The following is a 22,892-nucleotide window of genomic DNA, read 5'->3' on the forward strand; positions in this document are numbered from 1 at the left end:
GAAATCCAGCCCTGCTCCAACACACAGCATCCCCCTGGAGCCCCAGCCAAAACTTGGCTACACAAAACCTGAATGTGCTGTTTTCTGGCTACAATACCCTATCTCCCAAAGAAGGCGATAAGGAAGCTTAAAAGAACTGTTCAGCAGCAGGTGAAGTTAAATTGAGAAGAGAAGCAGAAGAAAGGGAAGCACTAAGCACTGTTTCTGTTACAATATCCATTTGGAGGCCCCAGGGGAGCTGCACTGGAGCATTCAGAAGTGCACTTAGATACCCACAGCTGGAAGTGGAGCTACAGCAATGTCTCCACCCCAATCCTCCCCCCTTCACTGCCTACCCCCGGCCCAAGCCCTGCTTTGGTCTCTCCAGAGGGGCTGGGTTGGCTGAGTTCCTACTGCTCACATATATAGATACACCTATATGAACCCAAGGGCAAAGTGCTGCTTGCCAATGAGAAGCAAAACTCCTCTTCCCCCACACTGTTTTCCCCTCTGACAGCACCAAGCCAAAAGAAGATGGAGAATACAGCAGTAACTGGGACCTTGCAAGAAAACAAGTTCAAAGATTTTCCTAAAGCCAAAGCATCTGTGCACAAGAAACACTCAAAGGCTTAGCTGCACCTCGACCACCTTATCAAAACTTAAAGCTATCTTCACAAACATTTTTCAACCTTTGTATGGACATTCACCAGCAGCCCTAAGAGAAAAGTTAAATTTTATGTTGATATTTGGCTCTATGAAGTATTCTAAATTTACAACCATTTCTTCCCCCCTTAAAATGGCTTCTTTTGCCTCCCTTCTTAATATGCTTAATGAACACGTGGGTAATCTTCACAGCAAACACCAATATAGAGCAGACAGTTCAGAAAGGAAAGCAAAACTGGCAAAGGAAAAAAGAGTGCTATTCCATATGCAGTTGCCAAAGGCTATAAATGGTTATTCCTCATTTTGATCATAAGGATTTAATCTTATTGCAAATGCAGTTCTCAGGGGTGGCCAAACAAATTTTAGTTCAAAAATGCCAACAACATATAAAAGTGGCTATGAGCTCCAAGGACTCCCTTTCATATACAGCTACATATACAATTTGTTGCAAATAACATGCAATGAAATCTGCATTCTAAGCAGTATGTATTCCTGCTTCACTCCTTTTCAACCTCAACTTTAAATATGGTTATACCCTCTGATTTGTATACAGCTTCTAAGATTAAAGAAAAAGGAAAATTCTACTTGAAAGAACATGTCAGACAAAAAGAGACCATAGCCTGACACAGGGCACCACTCTTCTCTCACTGATAGATTGCCATTTTCATTATAAAAACAAAACAACAATAAAGCAAACAAAATGAAACACAGTCAGAAGCTGTCTGGGCAGTGGAGATTTAATCCCAGGCAATGTGTGCAGCCAGTTTGCCACATTTTGACAAGGGATATAAGCACGGATATCTTTTTTCCCCTCTGCAGATGAGAACTGTGCTATCTCAGCTCCCAAAGGTGTCACAGTAAGGGAGGCTGTTTATGAGGGCACAACATCTGAGAATCTCAGGAGCCTCTAATGGAAGGACACCTGGGAGCTGCCAACCACCACTCTGCCTCATAATTAAGTGGAAAGCAACTGCTCTGGATAAAGACAAAAAAAGCCAAGAGATCTCCTGATGGCTTCAGAGGAAGTGCCTCACTGGTGTCAGGCAAGTATCAGGCCTTGGTTTTAACCTCTGTAATGCAGAAATCATGGTGTTGTCTGCTTTATCAGCATGACATGTCACTTTTCAATTTTATTCTCCTGACAAGTGTTTCATGTCAAGCCTAAATAGCCAAGACAGTAACAGCAACAGCAATGGACAGCAAAAAAAAAAAAAAATGCAAGCTTGACAATCAAACTCTACTCAACTAAAGCCTGACTTGTAAACTACCAAAATACCCAAGCCAAAGAGAAATCAATAATAGTATTTTCACAGCTCATCTATGAATTACTGTAATCTGTGTGGGGAAAACAGAACCATCTGTTTTCCGTTCATCACAATGTTACTGTACAGCTGCTCCAAACTGCCAGACTGAAATCAATTATTTGCTTCAGCACAGGATCTTTCTCCACATCTCTACATTCACATTTATAGGACAGTAACTGGAGCTGGAATAGTTTTATAAAAAAATATTTGAATTTTGTAAACTAAAAAGCAGCACATGGCAACAAATTCAAGAGTAAACAGCAGTTGCTAAGATTTTTATATTAAGTGGCCATCATTACAGCCCAACTTGAATTTAAAATCTACACTTATTCAGATATAGCTATTACAAGAAAAAAAGCCAAAAAACTGCTTTGGCTGACACTTTTTACTCCTGATCCTAGTCCAGAAAAAGATAATATACACATTCAGCTGCTTAAATTACAAGGGATGGGGTAGAATTAAGCATGACATTTACTTCTTACAACTCCCCAGCAACTATTAAGTGTTTAAACCCACTCCTATCTTACCTAAGGGATGTATTACAGAAGGTATTCAAAAATACAAAGCACACACTCCTAGCTTAAGGTTTTCCAGGAAAGAAGAGAATCCCTCATTCCTTCACCTTCATCCTATCAAACTGTCAATTCAGGGGGTTGGGAATGTTTTTTTGTAAGTTTGTTGGTTTTTTTAATTGTTTGGGTTTTTTTGTTTTTTTTAAACACTCAATACAGGCAGTTTAAATCCTCTCCTACATTTGGTCTTACCTAGCACTTGTAGGGTTAAGAACAGTTTCCCAGGAACAATTGTATTGTGTGTCTGTTCACAGGAGCATTGAATGTTTGCTTAGATTTCTCAAACTCTGATGCAGTTGCATTTGCTTAACATCTTTACCTTGGTTGTGAGTCATCTGCTTCTTAAAATAAAATACTATGGCTGCTGTTTAAAAGCTGATGTTAAAGACACAATTTTATCTTCTCACACACCACAGTGGACACCTCAGCAGCAACAGAAATGAGAAGTAACAAGAAAACACATTTGGGAGAGGATTACATACAAGACACAGCAAAAGAAAATAAGCAGCTGGAGATCCTGTGTACTAAATTAAACTGTCCTTATTTGAAATCTAATACCTAGGCATTTCAAGGCACTCGTGGGCAAGAAACGATCTGAAAAAGATATGGGTTTTTTGAGTTCAAAACCAGTCTCAATATCATTCTTAAACTGAACATATGACATCAGAAGGCAGCTGCTGGCTCAAAATAACTCAGAAACAGCTCAGAAGAAAGAAACAGAGACAACAGTTCTGTGCTTGAGGAACACAAAGTTAAACTGTTTATGAAGAGTTGTCTGGCACAGCCAGCAGTATGTGTAGTAGAGCTTACATTCCTATGGTGAATGGGCAGCTCCATTTTCCTGGGAATATGCTCCCTGCCAAAATGCCAGCACATAGACTGCAGCATCCCTCCCACGCCTGCCAAGTGAAAAGGGAGAATGGCTATGACTACACAAATTAACCTGTTATTCATGTAAGTGGTCTGAATCTTCTAAACCACTCTTTGTTCTTTCTCAAGAAAATATAATTTGTTTGCCTTGCCTTGCAATGTATACGTGATGCCCAGGTCTACCTCACTAGACACTGGTATTATTAAAACATTTTACAAAAAACAGACATCAAACCAAAGCACAACTGATTCAAAGACTGTCTCTTCCTAGTCAAGCCTGCACTCAAACCTGTTCAAAGCCTCATGACATTTTCTCACAAAACTGTCTTACAGCAGGTTAGCAGGTGTGGGCCATGTTCCATTTCCCTTCTAAATGTTTGTTAAACAAAAAGACATTGTATCTAAAGACATCAAAACTGTAGCAGTAAGAAGCCTTCAGAAGCTTTTCTATCTATTAAATACACATTAATTTGTGCTGTAGTTACTTGTATCTTTCTGTAGTTGCACCAAGGTCTGCCGCCCCAGCGTAGTGTGACAAAACAGATAAACAGAGCTGCAGAGATAAACAAGCCTTTCCAAAAAGCTGCAGACAAGAATGCTCCTCTCAGCTTAACTTGCTGATGGTTGTTATTTTTAATGGCAATTCCAGCAACATGGTCACCCCTACTACTTCAAGTCAAAAGCCATCTTTTTGCTATTCACACACAGAGATACAAACATTTGTAACACTGCTGGTTTCAACCATCTGAGTTCAAACCATCCATATGAGCTGATTCAGTTCAGTGAAACTCACAGTAATAATTTCACTTTAATATTAAAGCTGCTTTTGCTGATACCTTTACCAGGGTTGAGCACCTTTTAAAGCCCTCACTCAGGACACTTGACTTCCAAACCCATTCTCCCAAGGAAACAGCAAGTGGGACACTACTTTCATACACTGCACTGACTGGTTTGAGAGCCAAGACAAAAGGCTGAGAAGTTGTAATGATTAATAGCAGGCAGGAAACCTTTCTGGCATTGCACAACAAAGACTATAAACCTGCAGGTCCTGGGGGCCAAACAGCAGACATGCAAATTGTCTACCAACACCAGTGACTCCTCAGTGCAGCCATGTTCATTAAAAAAAATATAATTCATTGTCATAAAAAAACCCACCACAAACAGAAAATAACAGATCCCCTTTTCTCTCTCCTCTAGATAAATAAAAGGTGCAACGTGACAAATAAATGGTTTTCAGCCCTCAATCATTTCAAAAAGGAAGCACTGAGTTCATTCTAACTAAAAAGAAAATATTGCACTGCACCTGCACAAAAGAGCTACATTTGTAACAAGCAGGCTCAAAGCCACAGCACATTTTGATTGTCAATGCTTTGAGTACTTTCCAGCATCTTTTGCTGAAGTGCTAATGGGCAAAGTGCTTGATTTTAAATTACTTTATCAGAGTGCATAAGAATAAATTAAGCCAGAAACACCAGTGCCTAATGCAAATACAGTTTTACTCATTTTAAAGAGATGTATTTAATTTGAAAGCATATGTTTGTGTATCCACCCTACCTCATACATCTGAATGACTCAGCAATTACCCACAAAAACAGCTGACATTATTTTAAACCACAACATAATGAACCATGTCCATTACCAGTGAAATGTTTCCAAATAAAGCATCTCAGAAAAATCATCTGCATGCTACAGGCTTCACAGACCTCAACACAACAGGAAACAAGTTAATTTGTGTTTTCTGCAGCGACACGTTATTTTTTTAAGCTGACAAAATCCAAAATTCAAATCGGCTCAGGAATTAGGGAGATTGAATTCTCAATTACTGAAACTCTGCATGGTAAAACTCTGTTTTAATCAATGCAGGGAAGCTGGTCAGACATCAGCTGCAGGATAGGACAGCAATCCTTGCTGTGTCTCTCCATGGCAGTCTGAAGTGGGGATCATGAACTGCCTGATACAGCAACGAGGGAGCTGGAAATGGCTTGGCATACAGGAGACCCCATATCAGCCTGGTGACAAGCAATTCATCTCCTCTAAATGTACCATTACTCAGCAGCACTGCTCACTGCTCTTCACCCCATGTCCAACATGCAGAAATACATGAGCCCAGCCACATTTTCCTGGGTCTCTGCCATCACTGACTAACTCTCCCGAGCTGAAAAACTGTGTAACAAACCCTCAGGAACACACAGGGCAACAAACACCAATGCCACACAAGCTGTCCTGCGGTGTGGAAAAGCAGATGACCAGGGTTTGTTCTGAGTGTCCCAGCACAGGACACCCAGCTCAGGACACACGAGTGTCCATCACTCTGCTGACTCCAGCTGCTGAGGCAAGCACAGGGCTACACACACAGGGAGGGGGCAGTGAATATAGATCGGGAGTTTCTGCAGTGAATGCCCCGAAGAGAGAAACCAAACTCCATTAAGACTAAATCCATGCAAGAGCAGGTCTGACCAGTCCCCACTTTTACTGTTTGGTATCTGGGTTTTACTGGTTTGCTGTTGATGAGTGGCTCCTGTAGGAGACAGCTTGCTCTGGCATGTTGGTTACATGCAGACCCTGCAGCCCACCTCCCATTTAACTGCTGCACTGCTATGCAAAGAAAGTGCTGCCCTGTCCAGAGAAAGGCATTGCATATGTCTGCCATTTCAGTTTCTATAAACACCTGTTTTCTTACACAAACCAACATTCCTGCTTCTACTGGGCTACTTTTGCAGCTCTGAACACTAAAAACCAACAACTTGCATCAAGTCATAGCTTGCCAAACAAACAGAACTCTTAAATGTTGTTGGCAGGTGAATGAGATTATGTCAAAAAGCAAAACACCACAAACTGTGCATTAAAAGGATTCACAGATATAGGGTTTTTTTCATTGTTGGCCTGTGGGAACCAGAAATTTCCAAGCAACCAACATTTACAAAGTAATTTGCTATTGTTGCTAGGATAAAGATCTAGAACTGCATTTTCAACATAAATTCCAGGTGACTGAATGTCACCAAAATGTACTAAGATTAAAGAAGTTTCAGAATAATAAAACATATTGTAGTAATTTCTTAAGATTAAATTTCACAACCCACAGCTAACACAGTTTCTTTATAGAATAATTTTTGAGGCATGTGAGAGTTGCACCTCCAGCAGCTCAAAAAGATCCATTTGTCATCCAAAAGCCAAGTCCTGTTCGCACGTCAGACAAAACCCACATGATGCACTCAAGGATGGTATTGTGTTATATTGCAGGTGTGTCTAACCCACATAAGGAAGCTTTTGCAAGGCTAAGATTGCATTAAACACTTGTCTCAATTATTCTTTTAACAAGCTGATGTGCAGAAGGCAGCCTTGTTTTTAGGCAGAAGTATTTAGGCTCATATGTGCTAAAACACACTTTAAAATCAGCTGCCTCAGTTTTGGGACTTAAGAGAAAATAGTCAAGGATTAGCAAGTAAAGAATGTAGGGTATTCCCAAATTCAAATCAAACTAAAGCCGTTGGGATATATGGGATATATCAGAACTGGCCAAACCTGTATAGCTGAAATGATTCATAGTTCTCACAAACAGAAGAAAAAATGCACAGGCTGCACCAGCTCAGCAGAACCAAGGGAAGACTTTACTTTAAATTCTATGTTCACCAACTCCAAGCAATTTTTACAGAACACTGAGGCTATCACTCCATGACAAATAAAAGAGACCATAAAAGAGAAAAGAAGAAAGAACCTAGCAAATACCATGCCTATTAAATTTCTTTATAAGGAAAGTCACAAGAGGAAAACAGTGCAACAAAAAGGACATCAGAAAGATCACAGTGCTATGTATTTTGGGAATGCATGTTTAGCCAGAAATATCTGAGGCAGTTAAAGCATTAGGAGTGTTTTGGGCTGACCTAAATTAGTTATCAATGTGTTAGAAGCACTGAAGAAGCTGCTGTATTTTAGGGTCTCTTTGTATCTGGCTTCTCTACTTCATGCACTGCAAATCAGTACAGAACTCAAACATCAGCTATGGAAGTGAAAAAATGCTTCAGGGAAAAAAAATCAAGCAGTGTTGCTGCTACAACAATGACAATTTCAAGTACATATCTGGAGATTCTAGTCTATAAGGAATGTTCAACATGGTACACACGTGAAAGCAACCATGGATGCACAGGTAAGATGCAGGGAAGGATAGGGATATACAAACTGTATATATTAGGACTGCTGTAAACCACTGACATCTACAGATAGGCAAGAAAAATGCAGAATAAGCTGTAATGGAACTCCATATGCAGTAATTCTTAACTTATACTTCACAATCTATATTTAATTCACACAATTTTTTTCCTTTAGATTTTCCCTTTTGTGCTGCTTGTGGTTGCACAAGAACCATAAATAGTTTATACACATTTACACAGGAATGGCAGACGTTTATCTCATGCTCAGATTACATTTGACTGAGGTATTTACATCCCATATTATACTTAAGATTTCCCATTCTCCATTCTTTCATTCTGTATCATATATTCAGGTTTAGCCACTGTTCTCCACATGGCTGAGATCTCCAAGGTCTGGCAGTGCCAAACCTTTAGATCTAGTAGTTGGTTTTCAGTCTGACAGCCCATTAGTGAGTGAAGTAGTTGACAATTTTGTAAGTTAATGTAAATCAGTCATAATAGCAATCCCCTCCACGGGCCACCTCCATACTGCTCTGATATAATCACAGATCCCAGGAAAGAGAGAATTAGATTGTGCAGCTTCTTACCTGCAGCTCCTTTGAGACTCTCTCTAAGTGGTTAGTTATCTTTTTTATTAGGTCACTATACATCTGTTCCGAATGCTGCTGGCATACACACTTATACACACAACTGCAGAAACAAATATAGGAACAAACAATGAACTTACAACAGTTTGCAATGAAGGGTAACAGACTTCAAAACATTTTGTTCAAGTTTCAATTTAGAGGATTATAGAGTTAATTGAATATTGAACTTTTAAATACAGTCCTAAGGTTGGAATGAGCTCCAGCAGGCTCTCAGGACTCCCCTGGAGACTCCAGGTGTCCATCCCATTCCCCCTCCCCAATTTCATTTTAACTTACAATGAGCTCTCTTACAGTGCACTTCAAAACAGCCAGGACATTTCTGTCAACAGCACACTCCTACTTCTGGTTTTTGTCTCTCCTTTGTGAATTAAGTCTCCATTAAAATAAGCAGGTTTAACAATTCTATGAATACTCTAAGGCAAAACCCTCACTAAAAGAAGGGGAATGGTGACAAGTATGAGAGAAATAGCATCAAAATCATGGTAGTGTTAAAAAGAAATGGCAAAAGTTCTACAATTACAGACCCAAGCATGCTTCTCCATTCTTTGTTACTTAAATTCTGAGAAAATTCTACACTTTCATAATAAAGAAAGATGCAAAAAAGGGCAATAAAACTAATTCTGTATTCTATGGCTTTGCTGTGTTATGTCTGGTCTTCAGTACCACCTTTGATTCTTAAGAACACTTTATTGCTTATATACTGTAATGTAACATCTGCAAAACAAGGCTATTCATTGAAGACATATTTACAGCAGTTGTAAAACATACATTTATTACTTTCAGCAAGATGTTATTGCTAGCTGCCAAATCCAAGAGGCCCAGGGAGATTTCATCTCAGTCCTGCTCCCCTCTCCACTCTCTGTACAGAAATGGGACCACAAGCAATTCAGGCCAGAGACTGCTCTTAGGACATGTGCAAACAACTGATTTCCAGGGAGGTCCAGACCCCAGCCTTGAATTCTGCAGGCTTTAAATGGCCCCAAAAGCCCAAAGCTATGGGAAAACAACACTGTTATCTCTGTAGGGGAACTATGACTCTCCAATTCTCTACTGAGAAGGTGTGGTGGCACAAAAACAGGCAAACTACAAAGATAGCAAAAGTCTGCTTATTTGGTGAACCATGTTATTTGTTAAAAACCAAAAGATACTCAGTATTCTTAAAATATAATAATATGAGAGGTGTAGGGTATCTCTAGTTTGCTATTATTTATATATTATCAGTCAAGGTCATTCTTTTTCTTTCATATCAAGTCTACCAACCACAAATCCTATATTGAAACAAGCAACTGCAAAAGATATTTTGGTACAATGCTTCTTGCTAAGAGCAAAAATATCAGTTTGGTTTGGATCAAAGAGAGAAACACTGATAAGAAAAGTGAGACTAATTTTTGTGATCTCTTACAAAATCAGCCAGCTGGGTAACCACAGCAAATGGTCACACATTTGTTTGCTACACAGCTAACCAGCACACAGCCACTTCCACAAGCTGACTGCTTAATTTGTATGCAACTAAACTGATATTTAAAGCACACTTCTCCTTAGTGTTACACACACTACTGCTGCCTCAATTTCTGCAACATGTTCTCTAGTCAAACACCAGTCTTCCCATGTACACACAGGGTGTGTTTACATTTGATTTGAACACTTCTACTTAGAGGTTCCTTCTCCATTCTGAGATCCTGTTTTCAGTTCCTGATTGTGGGCTAATTCTGTGAATCATCCTTGCCCTGATGTTACCCAAAAGAAGTCACAAGCTTGTTAGTTCTTTAACATAACCAAACACCTTAGGAAAAGGAAATCCTAAAAAGGACATTAAGAGGGTAAGCAGTGGATGAATACCCAAGCTCTCCTGAGGAACAGGATCAATTATCCTTCCCTTGTCAATCTATCTTGTCCAGATTGTCGACCAAAGGAACAGTCTAAAAATATTTTAAAAAATAAACAAAATCAATCTCCTGCTGAGGAACAGAAAACTGCAGTGCACCTGGAAGGCAGTGGAGACTGCCAGAAGACAACTCAGCTGCTCATGTTTTCCTCATCTCAAACCTTCCTTCACAGCTCTCTGCCAATTTATCCAACCCTTTGGAACTGGAAGTGACTCTGCACAGGCAGGCTTTGGACTCAGTTGAAAACAGACAATAATGACACTTTGATACCTTAGAGATAACTGCCAAGGTGTGTGTGCAGATATTTACCATGGAGCAGTTTATCTCCCAGCTCTCACTGCTGGGAGTAAACACCTACAGCTATTAGTGACCATGTCAAATACAGCAAATACCCAAATATTTGGGTAACTAATCATGTATTTTGAGTTTGTATTAAGGAAAAGTTGATTCCTCTAGTCAGCACAAAGATGACCAAGAATACTACTGTATTTGCATGTCAGTTTCACTGCAAAGAAAAAAAATACATATGTAGCTGTTTGAACCACTTCAAGAAACATTCCATTTTTCAAACTAAAGAACTTGGAAGCAGAGAAGATCTGAACTTAAGTCTGCTACAGATTCTCAAAATACTCCAAGCAAACATCCTTATTAAATTCAATTCTTTAGAAAAAAAAAAAATTATCTTTCCCTTGTCAATCTGTCTTGTCCAGATTGTCAATCAAAGGAACAGTCTAAAAATATTTTAAAAAATAAACAAAATCAATCTCCTGGTTGGAAGAGGCTGTGGCAGAGTAATTACAACCACAGACATAATTTTTAAAGGAAAACTGACACACCAGCTTTACCAGTAACACTAAACTATGGAAAATCTTTAGCTTTAGTAATAGTAAAATATATGCAACAGATATCCATGCATCATTACAGTCCTGCACCAAGTGCCCCAGATGTACAGGGCTTATCCAGAAGAAACTCAAAATCCAGTACTCCTTCAGTAAATAAAACTTTTGAGAAGTAGAAAGATGACAAGGATGAAGTCCAGTTATCTGCAAACCATAACTAGGTATAATTAAACCATCAACTTTGCAAACCTACTCATTATCAGAGATCACTTTTGAGAGATGTCTTACTGCAGACTGTTTGCACACTGGGGATTTCAAGCTGGGAAGGAATTCTGATTACTTACACTAAAGCTGGCTCTCTTAATTCAATCAGCCATCTCTATTTATACACAAGATGATTGATCTCTGAGTCCTGACAAAAGTAGTGACAAAAGTTTGCAGAGGAAAGAGGAAGTTTCTTGAAGTTTTCAATGGGAACGAAGGGGCAAAACCAAACAGCTGCCTTTCTTAATCCAAAGTTTTAAACTGCAAAGAAAAGTGGCTAAGAGCAAGTGGGCATGAGACAACAGAGCTGAAAGTCCCTAAAAACAGCCATCAGTGACTGGAGCTGGCAGCATTATTCCACAGGGCAACCCTCTGGTGAACAAAACCAAGAGAGCAGTGCCACAGTGTGCAAGGGCCAGGGGTTCTAACAGCATCTTGGGCAGTAAATGCAGAGCAGTCACCCACTTTCCATCCTGCTCACCAACACTCTGAGTACAGAACATCTCCATTTTAGTTCATCTCAAGAAACTGCCAGGTCTTTGCAGCATTTTGGTTTGGAGCAGCAGCAGTGTGATGAGGAAGGAAACCCCCCACCACCCCCAGTACTGAGCACTAGTTTAGCCTGAAGGGCAGTTCTGGTGTGTGATTAGATCCCTTTCAAACCAAACTGCAGCTCCAAGACAGCTACAGCCCAAGCCTTCTCCAGACAAGAATGCAGATCCAAAGGAGTGTCCTTCAAACTGCCTGGAACTTGGCAAGGGGAGAACACACCAGAACACGTGAGGCAAAACACACAATGACAATTTACATCAAAGGACCTTGGCACCAGATGCTTCTGTTTCCTTCTGCACATCAACCACACCAAATTGGCTCCTATTAGCTATCATAAAGAAGCCTTTTGATACAGCAAGTCAACTGCTTATCATGCCAATTTCTTTGGAGGAAAGGATGTTGAGTCTTTAATGCACTTCCTAGGACATTACACTAAGTAACTGTGATGGGTTTATTTTAATGTTAGTGTCTTCAGCACTTCAGCATTTTAATTCTTTAGCATTTATTCCTGTTAACATGGTATATCAAGATATGTATCTATTATTGGCTCTAACTATTTTAGAAGTACTGTATTTCACATAACTTTCCAATTTGTCTCCTCAAAGGTACAAAATATGACATATGCATAGACAACAACATCAAATAAACATTTCCTTTAAAAAAATAGTTATGTAGCATTTAAAGTATTTCCTTACCTGTATATTTGTTCATAGGAGATAGGGATGTAGTCACCAGGACTCTGAGTTAAAAGCTGATCTATGGCACTGTCCAACTTTGGCCAATATGTGCTCTTATAGTCTTCAATTGTTATAACATTCATTACTGCAAGAAAAAGACAAGAACAGATTTAGTAACTTCACCTAAAAGACTAGAAACAAGTGAACACTCTGTGATTTCAATTGTTATAACATTCATTACTGCAAGAAAAAGACAAGAACAGATTTAGTAACTTCACCTAAAAGACTAGAAACAAGTGAACACTCTGTGATTTCAGATTACACCAATAACAAGGCCAAAAAACTGGGAACAGCTCACTTCCACCAAAATAACCTCATCTAAAACTAAAGCCCAGATTTGAATTTGTACCTTTGTATTTAAAAAAATACAATCAGAGAACCTGCCAGATCAGTGCTTTAGTATTTCCCTGAGGCCTAAGTAACATGGAAAAGCAAACTCCTGGGAGTTCCAGCATGAAAATATAATAATAAAAATTTATAAAAATATTAGTTCAGACTAATAAATTATGTAACTTTGTGGCAGTTCAGAATCAATCATTAACACAGCATCTTCACATTCAGGAGGACAAGCTCTGGCCAAGACTGGTAGGTTTTTGAATATTCCTTCCCAGCAGATGCATTCATTTCACAAGTCTCAGGTGGGACCAGCAGTTTCCTTGGTCTAAAAGATGATGCAATTCCCTCTGCCTTCAACTGCAGTTAGGCTTCCAGGCAACTTTTCTGAATCTGCATTACAGTTCCCCTCTAGCAGGGAAAATTACACTCCTTCTGCAGATAAAGATCACCAGAGGGAAGAACAGGAGTGTTTAAATTATCGTTCCCCACTGCTCCCTGACCCTGAGCTTCCCAACTGCACCCTCTTGCAAAAGCGACCCAGGGCACCTTCACAGCCACAGAAGGGTCTGGATCTCTCTCTTTTCAGGGAGGATTTCTGAACCAAGCACTCGTGGCTCAGTTCCAACAGGTTCACACCCTCCCTTCAAGGCCTTACTCGCAGCACTTCCTCGCTGCCTTGTCACACCACCACAGCTTCACAGCACCCACTCAAAAAAGCACTCAGCAACCAACAGCACCTCAATCAAATCTGTGATTTGAATTCAAGCAATGAAATCAAATCAAATCTATCAAAACAAAAAAGCATCAAAACTATCCAGCCTAGGAAATCTAGGATAACTTCTTCATTTGAACTCCACATGCGGGTCTGGCCTACATGGAGCAGAGAATAAAGATACTTCTCACCCCACACAGACCATTTTAGACACAACACTGGAAAGAAATACTCTGGTTAGCAATGAATTTTAAATATACATTTAAATGTAGATTCACTGCTGGGTTTGAGAAGCAATATTTTTGAAAGGCACTTTCAAAGGGGTTGAGTGAGTGAGTCACTTTTGGCAGCATTATAAGGAACAATTGTAAGGAAATTGGCAAAACAGTTATGAGTATCATGGGGAAAATAAAAGACTGTAAAGAGAACATGAAAAAGAGAGAGGTGTGAGACAAGGAAGTGCTGGAACTCTATCTGTAGGAGCAAGATTTGTGTGCCATGTATTTCAGCCAGAAGCTTTTCCTAGAGGAGGATGTTAGTGCAGCACCCTGCCTCCTCTTCATCCAGCTGCAGCCATTGGTGCCCTCTTGTTTCACAGCTGTTACAGAATCAGATCTAGCTAACCTGAAAGTGTCTGAGCAGTGACCAGGTCCCCACTACCAAGCACTGCAGGACACTGCCCCAGGAGCCCAGGCTGCAATCTGAAAGGACATCACTGTTTGCTAACCAGAGAGTCGAGGTCACAGCGCTGGCTCACAACCACCAGGATTTGAGTTAACAAGCCAACGAGTCAGCTTCCCCATGAGAGAGCAGCCATGCAGTCAGCAACAGCAGAGCACCTCCCTGGCAGTAAACTCAGCCCCTGTTCCTTGCCTTGCAATGCCTTGTTTGAGTTCTCAGCCCTTACAGAGCCCACACTCCAGGCAGAAGTTCTCAGCAGCAGCTCCACACAGCACCCTCACTATTCCTGCTTGCACTCAGCAGCAAAACATGAGCTTTTGTTTTTCACTTTGCTACCCCAAAAAAGATGGGCATCCACAGAACCAGTCTGTTCCACAGAAAATGTTAAGCTGAAGTCAGCATAAACATTAGACTAAGCCTTGCTTTTAAGATTACAATGTATAATCACGCCCACATCTGGCTTAACATATTAAATGAGCCATATTAATTCGAAAGAAAATAGTCAAGATTTGGGAACACTGCAAAATAATTTCAACAGGCTGTTGAGATGTTAATTTTTTGTATTTTTTTACAATATGGAAAAAGAAAGCAGCAGCAGACAGCAAGGTCTGCCCATTAGACATGCTGCACAGGTAAAGAACAAAACACTTTTACAAAAAGCCCCATGAGACTTGCACAGAAAAGCCTGCATAGAAAATTTACTGATAAATTCACAGTAACATTCCAGAAAAGCTTCATTCTCATTCAAAAAGTCTCTTACAAGTACTATGTAATTTGATTTCCACACTTCAGTTCTGAAACTAAGCCAACCACAATATTTACATAGCTAAAAGTCCAAGACTACAAACTGAACAACCACTATTTTTCTTCTTCTAATCCAGAAAACTTAAAGTACTTCAACATTTTAATAATTATCACAAATTAGTAACATCCTTTTTCTCCTGGCAGCTCTTACACACACAGAAGCGAAGGGTGGCCTGAAGACCCTCCAACTACAAACTCTGCAAGAACAAGGTCAAGACCAGCAAGGAAGGAATCACAGAGATGCTCAGCAAGGAAAGACAGATTGCCCTTTAATTTTTTATTTTTCTCTCTTTTTAGGATGTCATGCTTAAATGCTTATCTCTACATTAGGTGTTCAAGATTTAAAAGGATTTGCCCAACAGTTTCCACTCTCAAACTGCAGTTTAGTTGGTTTCTGGGAAGTGACACTGATATTTTGTAAGAAAGCATGCTAGAATGCTGGATTTTATCCAACTCCAGCAAGGCTGGGGAGCTGGGGCTGGGAGAGAAATCAGTCCAACAGAACCGAAAGAAGTCAGTATTTTCCAGAGAATTATTAAAGACTTCACAAGTAAATCTTGAGCAACAACTGCTGCTTTTCCATACAGAAAAAAAGTTCTAAAGCAAAACTTTAGGTGAAATGCAGCAGTGAAACCATTTCAGTAAAAAAGAATATGCATGAGCTATCATAACCTAGATATATCAGTATTATAGTCATAATGGAAACACAGTCTGCTTCAACCTACCAAATTCTTTGATATCAACTTCAAGGAAAAGAATGGCAAAACCCACTAAGACTAAAAATAAAAAAAAAAAAAAGTCCATCAAGAATAAGTATACATACCCCATGAAACTGGTAATAAAACCTTACACACACTCACTTTTTCAAATCTGTAGCTAAAAAGCAAGAGACAGAGCAGGATGGCTGATCCAACCTACTGCCAAGTATGCAGAAAGCAGGCTGACAATTATCTGTCATTTATTCTGGCAATAAAAACAAAAGGAAGCAACTAAGCATCTTCCAGAAGCTGTATTTCATCTCACCAAGTGAGATACACTCAATTTTACTGCTCAATTAGCAGTGCACCCTACAATCCTCAATATTTTACTCAAGTGTACAAACTCTTCAGGCAGCTGTCCAAGAGCCATGTACAGACTGTGGCCCTGTGCTTTCCTGTTTCCCAGCCCCAAGTGCATGTTTTCACAATAGATTTTGCTCTGCCCCCCTGCCTGACACATCCCAGCATACATTAGCAAATTTATGAGTTTGCCCCGTGGTTGGCTTCCAATTCTACTCTATTTTTATAACCTGTTTCTCAGCCTGCATGAAGGCTGGTTAGTAAAAGTAACTTTTTCTTCATCAGACCATGTGCCCACGCAGCAATGCACGCACACAGCACTGAACATTGTTATGCAACAGGGAAGGCAGCAGATTCAGTGGATATGCCAGTGCACAGCCACATGCCTGTCACAAATGGCATCAACAACACTTACAACCACTCTTTCTTGAAAAGGGCAAAAGAAACAAAATGGAAACTCTTCATTGCTCACCTCAATCAGCAATTACTATCATGGAAGAGTTCTTCTTAAAGTACTAAAGGTTCTTTGCCTTCTTTTCTCCCTCATGAACTTTGAAAAATACTTTTCACAACACTACTGCTTTATAAATCCACAGCTATGACTGAAGCTGATCAACTGTAAATATTTAAGTTTACTACAACATAGAAGTTTTTCTTAAATTTCTTTAAGTAGAAGAAAAGCTATTAAAGAAAAACTATTAAATGAACTATGCTTTATTCTAATTTTAGCTCTCAGTCTTACCAAAATCTCAAGAAGGAGAACTGGATTTAGCCTCTCTGAAAGAGAGGAAGGACACTCTATCCAGGAGAGCCTCTGCATCATGAAGCAAGGCAGGGGCTGCTGCTCATCCAGCTGAGAACAGACAACTTTTCCAACAGGCTAAGGACTGGCAAACTTCTCCACACACGTTCTGCCATTAGTGGGACAGAGCAGGCAGGAGGGATCCAGCACATGCTGATTCCCTCTTAGGGAACATTTATATCCAAAGAAACCTTTCTCCCTTCTTCTAGGAGTAAAAATTAAAGGTGAGTAAGGGATCCTCTGTCAGAGGCAGATAAGAACAGGCAGGAGCCCACCTCAGCTCCTTTAGGTTCTCAGTCAGTACTACTTCACTGGAATTGTTCTGTTCACTTGCATGTTCCATCACAACTACCCACAACACAAAGCTGTGGAAAAGTTATGAACTTCACTTAGAGAATTTTCTGTTTTGCAGAAAAATAATTTTTAAAAAATCAGTAAAATATTACGTTGGGCTACCAGTGCTGGCAAAGTGAAAACATGAACTCCAAAACTACACCCTAAGCAAAATCATGCTGCTGCTTCTCCCTCTCAGACATAAATTGTGGATTAGCTGGAAAATCACCTTCCCACTTGCTAGAGATCCAGCCTGAAAACCATTTTCATTCTGAAACAGAAGGAAAAACTAAGATCCTGAACATCTGGAGTAGGACTTCAAGAGCCTAATTTAGCAAGGTTGAACGACATTGATTTCAACTGTCTCCAGGGTGTAGAAGCCACCCCAAGGTACCTGGAGACCTGACAAGCAAGGCAGCAAAATGCCAGGAAACTCACAGAGCCTGGGAGTCTTAACTTCAAAGCAGGCAGCCTTGGCCATGTGCCACAAAAGCCAGGCTTACCCGAGAAGCAGAAGTCCAGAGGCCTGAACTTTGAGCTTTTGATCACCCCTGGACATGGACAGGTGAGAGAGCACTAGGGAAAGCAGGGAGGACACACAAAGTGCATTTCCCATGTAAATGTTATCGTGGCAGTCACACAGCTGCACTTCCAGGAATGCTTTTAACTAAACAAATCCAAGTTTTCCAACAGTCCATGAGAAAAAAAATGGGTGTATTTTGCCCAGAAAGGTGACTTTTGGAAAAAAAGTAGAACTGAAACGTACAGCAAAAAATCTTCCATTCCCTCAGTCTTAACTAAGAAAAAAATAAGGGGAATAAAAGCTATTTTTGTTAGAAGCTACACACAAAAGCTATTTTAGAACCCCCAAGGCCAGGATGGATGGAGCTCTGACCAACCTGGTCTAGGGGAAGGTACCCCTGCTCAAGCAGGGAACAATATGGTCTTTAAGGTCCCTTCCAACCCAAACCATTCGCTGATATTATGATGCTATTTTTGGGGCTAAATTGGGTGAATTAACGCTCTGCCGTTCTCACCAGACCTTTGCAGACACTCATCCCTTCCTGGACAGCAGGACTCTTCCAGGGGCTCTGCCCACAGCTGCCGCCAGCAATCCCTAACAGGCTTCCAATTTATCTCCAGCTTTTTCAGGCTGAGAGACAAACTCTGGAAGCACCGACCGAGTAAAAGGCTTCAGAGCCAGCAGCAGCCCAGAGCCCTGCCCACGCTCACCCTCCCAGCTCCCCAGCCACATCCACCGCGACAGCAGAGCACAAGGTGTGCGAGGAAAGGCTATTTTCGCCTTCCAAGGCGCCTTAACCCGCGCGACTTCGCTTCGAGAACCAGGTCGGGGCAGGGAGAGGCGAGCGCGGCCCCCGAGGGCAGCGGGCTCGGCGGGCTGGGCGCAGCCGGCGGGGCCCCCCCGTGCCCAGACCCGGGTCACTCACGGAACTTGGAGGTCGAGGCGCTGATGTTGATGGCGGCGATGGCCCCGGCCGCCCCCACCCTGGCGGCGGCCGGCTCGCAGCCCCGCAGCCCCGCGCCGTTGTGCTCGGGCCCCGCGGGGCATCACCGCGACACTTCGCGCCGGGCGGAACGCAGCAGCCGCGCCGGGCGGCACCGCCGCGGGGCATGATGGGGGATGTAGTCCTGCGAAGCGGGGAGGAGCGACTGGCGGGGCGCGGAAAGAGGCGCGGCGCCCGTCCGCGGCCGCGCCCGGGGTTCGCTGCTCCCGGTTCCCCGATGCCGGGCAGGGTTTCCCTGGAGCGGGGAGGCTCCGGCAGGGCCAGCGCTGAGAGCGGCCCCGTGCCCGCAGCGCCCCCTGGCGGGAGCGCGGCCGCCGGAGGGGCCGCCTCAGGAAAAGGGAGCGGGCGCGGCCGGGATGGCGCTGGTCACGGCCTCCGCTCCTCGGCACCGGCCCGGGCCGCTGCGAGCTGTCCCTGCCCTCGGAGGGCTTGGAAACAAACCATCTTTAAAGTCCCTTCCAGCCCAAGCTGTTCCGGGAGCTGCGAAGTGCCTGCACAGCGCTGCTCCCTTCCATTCTCCTGTTAATGACGGGAATAACCTGTTCAAATAAGGTGTAAGGCCGTTTGTCTTGCAATAAACAATGTAGCAATTAAAAAGGTGGTTTTTTTTATTATGCTCTTTGCCAAGAACTGTAGTTACAAGTACAAGGAGTAATGGATAGAAATTGAAAGAGAGGAAATTTAGGTCAGATGTCAGGAATAAATTCTTTACCGTGAGTGTGGTGAAACACTGGAACAGGTTGCCCGCAGAAGTCATGGATTCCCCATCCCTGGCGGTGTCCAGGGACACTTTGGATGAGCCTTGAGCAGCCCGGTCTGTTGAAAGATGTCCCTGTCCATGGCAGCAGGGCTGGGACTAGATGGTCCTTAAGATCCCTTCCGACTCCTCCACATTCCATGATCCTGTGATAATATTGCCTAGTAGCCTTCAAGTACACTTATTTTAGGTTTAATTTTCACCTGGGCACTGTGATGGAAGAATGGAAATGAGCAGTGGGTTTTTACTAGAAATAGATTTTCACTGTGTGGGTTTTTGATCTTGCTTGGCAAACAAAACAAAAAAAAAGTGTAAAATGTAGATAAGATCAAAGGTGCCTTGCCTTCTTTCCAAAACGACTCATAAGAAGTGAAAAGCACATCATGTTCTTTCCGAGTAGAAACACCAGGTTCTATTTTAGCATGAAACAAAGTTGTTCTGTTTTATAAAAGCAGAAGATGTCACTGATTTCACAGCAGTGTGGAACCATCCCAAGCTGCTTTGATAAAGGCAAGTGATGAAAACAGTTTGTCCCTATTGCACAGGGGGGCTTTGTACATTTTTGAACTGAGAATGTTTTTCTTGGATGTAAAATCACACCCTGAACATCAATGCTCTGCTCAAACCAGCAGACATTTCCCTTCATTTTCCATCTTGGTAAACCCCAACCAGTCACAATTTGGTCTCGGAGTCCAAAATTTGGCACATCATGCATAGAACTCAGACTACAGCTTCAGCAAATTCACAGGCCTGCTCTGGCTGCTGGTTTGTTTCCATCCACACCTTCCCCACACCTGGAAAGAGAACAGACAGGACGTTTTTGTTCACTCTGTTGCAATTTGTGTTTAGTGACTTGGATGTGCAGTGTAATGCAGGTATCAGTAGAGTCATTTGTAAGGGATGTTAAACTTGGAAAGCTAAAGCAGCAAACCATTTCCAGCGTAGGTAAGTGTTGATAACCACAACTCTGATAACCACAAAGAAAAGTAAATGGAGTTTGCATATCTTTGCTGCTTCGAGGAAGGCATGTTTGTGTTCTCAGCCCTCAGACCAGCTCCACTGTAGCCTCCCACTCATCTGCTCCTGCTGATGTCAGCAGTGGGTCTCTAACTGATTGCCAGTGTTTGAAAACGAGCTGAGGAGGAATCAGAAACTTACTCTTATCAGCAGAGTTTTATCTTTGTTTTACTAATTTCAAAAGTGCTTATGCTAACATCCAAGAGCAATGGACAAACACAGCATTTTTCAGTTCTAGAAATACTGCTTTTCATTTTCAGTTCTAAAATGTCTTCTTTTCTCTTTCATGCTCACCTATTTCTGCTGCCATCTCTGTAATTTACTGAAGAGCTGGGGTTTGGTTTGGTTTGGTTTGGGTTAGAATGGTTTGGGTTAGAATCAGTTGTTTTGGGTTGGGTTGGGTTGTGTTGGTTTGCGTTGGGTTATGTTGGTTTGGGGTAGGTTGGGTTGGGTTGGTTCAGGTTGGGTTGATTTCAGTTCTAAAATGTCTTCTTTTCTCTTTCATGCTCACCTATTTCTGCTGCCATCTCTGTAATTTACTGAAGAGCTGGGGTTTGGTTTGGTTTGGTTTGGTTTGGTTTGGTTTGGTTTGGGTTAGAATGGTTTGGGTTAGAATCAGTTGTTTTGGGTTGGGTTGGGTTGTGTTGGTTTGCGTTGGGTTATGTTGGTTTGGGGTAGGTTGGGTTGGGTTGGTTCAGGTTGGGTTGATTTGGTTTGGGTTGGGTTGTGTTGGTTTGAGTTGGTTTGGGTTGCTTTGGTTTGGGTTGCTTTGGTTTGGTTCAGTTTGGTTTGCTGGCTGGGGGTTTTGCCACAATCTTTAAAGGTACCTTGCCCTTCTAATTCCTTTTGACAACGTTCCACTCACTGTGACTACACTCACTGCACTTCCTTGTGGCAGGAATCCAAGAAAGCTTAGGAAATACTTCACAAGCATTTCTCCTCCATCACCTTGTGCAACGAGGCAGCTCATCTTACCAATCAAACAAGGAGCCCTCTCTTGCCTCCCATAAGGCACAGAGCAAGCTGCGACAGTCATCCGTGGCTCATGCTATTCGAAACACGCCTGCACGCTGATAAAGGCACTATCAAAGGGCTCATCACTGCAGCAGCACTTGTTTTTGCACAGAGACTGCTCTGCACTGCTTCCTTTTTTCCTTGTCAGCATGTGAAAATTCAACTCAGACTTTAAATACTGCCTTGGCAAAGTTAGGTTTTGAAATACCATAACTATAATTATTTTCGCTGTTAGCTGAGAATACCACATAAAAATTCAATTCTGACAAGACCTGAGGATCCTCACGTCTCAGGAACATCCCCGGAGACTTAAGGCTTGTCTCTGTTGTAACTAGCTCATCAGTAGACTGCAGCAATTTTGATGACAAAGTAACATGCAGATGTCACACTTTCATTTCAGTCTCCAGGATCTGCATGTAATTACCCAGACAAGTATCACAAGTGTTTTTTACATCTTCATCATAATTTTTATCTCTTTTTTTTTCTTTTCTTTTTGACTCACCACTTTTGTTAACCAGGTCACAGCCACAAGCTTTGCTACAAATTAAAATTTCCTAACAGTACCTGTCCATGGAAAGTGTGAGAAATATTATTTAAAATAATATATATACACATATATAATACATAATATATATAATATATTATAATATATATTATAATATATATTGTTATAATCTTTAATATATAAAGAAATATTTTCTACACAGAACTTCACAGAAATGGGACTACAAAGAAGCTTTTCCTTCCAGGTTCTCAGAGCAGTTTCCTCTAGTGTAATTTCAATTTTATATGACCATTTGTATCAATCAGGTAAGAGAATTTTGTTTTTCTCATCAATTTGTGTTTATAAAGCAGAATTATTAGGTAGCCCAGAAGAGATGTTTCTGCACTCTGTGTCCCAGCTGGGTGTATATAGGTAGCAGTTAAATGATATATGAGCCATGTTGGGAAAAGAAGTGCGTGTTTTGGTTTATTTCCTGCCACTGGTAATAAACATTATGACATGGATGCAATTCTTATTTTAAAAGACATTTCTTCCTGATTTCCCAAGCACCAATCCCACTGCAGTCAGTAGGAAAGCTTTCATTGATTTCAATGGGATTTCAATCAAGCCCTAACACAGCGTGTAAAATGTTTTTCAGATTTATAGCTCTGGTTCTAAAAACCAAATTAAAAAAAGAAAGTAATTCCAACAAGAAAGAAAAATTAATGCTAGGCAGAGCCTTAAATAGCAGTGTGTCAGGAGGAGTGTGGAACACAGCTCTTTCAATGCTTAATAAGACAGCCCCTTGCTGAGTGCTGGCAGAGAGCAGATAAACCTAAAAGCAGGTTTAGGTGCTCGTTATTTTTGAGACATATTTTGACAACTGATGATTTGCTCAGGCACAGGG

The 22,892-nt window shown here is 41.4% G+C and overlaps 1 protein-coding gene across 1 annotated transcript in view; it reads right to left on the reverse strand.

The window, feature by feature from the left end:
* CACUL1 (CDK2 associated cullin domain 1) overlaps positions 1-18,749 on the reverse strand; it is a 43,005-nt gene extending 24,256 nt beyond the window's left edge. Inside the window, exons 1-3 of the mRNA XM_039709003.1 lie at positions 18,636-18,749; positions 12,420-12,546; positions 8,124-8,226 (exon numbers count right to left, since the gene is read on the reverse strand). Of these exons, the coding sequence (XP_039564937.1) occupies positions 8,124-8,226; positions 12,420-12,544 (228 nt within the window). The 5' untranslated portion in view covers positions 12,545-12,546; positions 18,636-18,749. The remainder of the gene's footprint in view (positions 1-8,123; positions 8,227-12,419; positions 12,547-18,635) is intronic.
* Between the last annotated feature and the right edge of the window lie 4,143 nt (positions 18,750-22,892).

Source organism: Passer montanus, unplaced genomic scaffold (assembly GCF_014805655.1).
Source record: "Passer montanus isolate IOZ18808 unplaced genomic scaffold, ASM1480565v1 scaffold21, whole genome shotgun sequence".
Taxonomy (NCBI): Eukaryota; Metazoa; Chordata; class Aves; order Passeriformes; family Passeridae; genus Passer; species Passer montanus.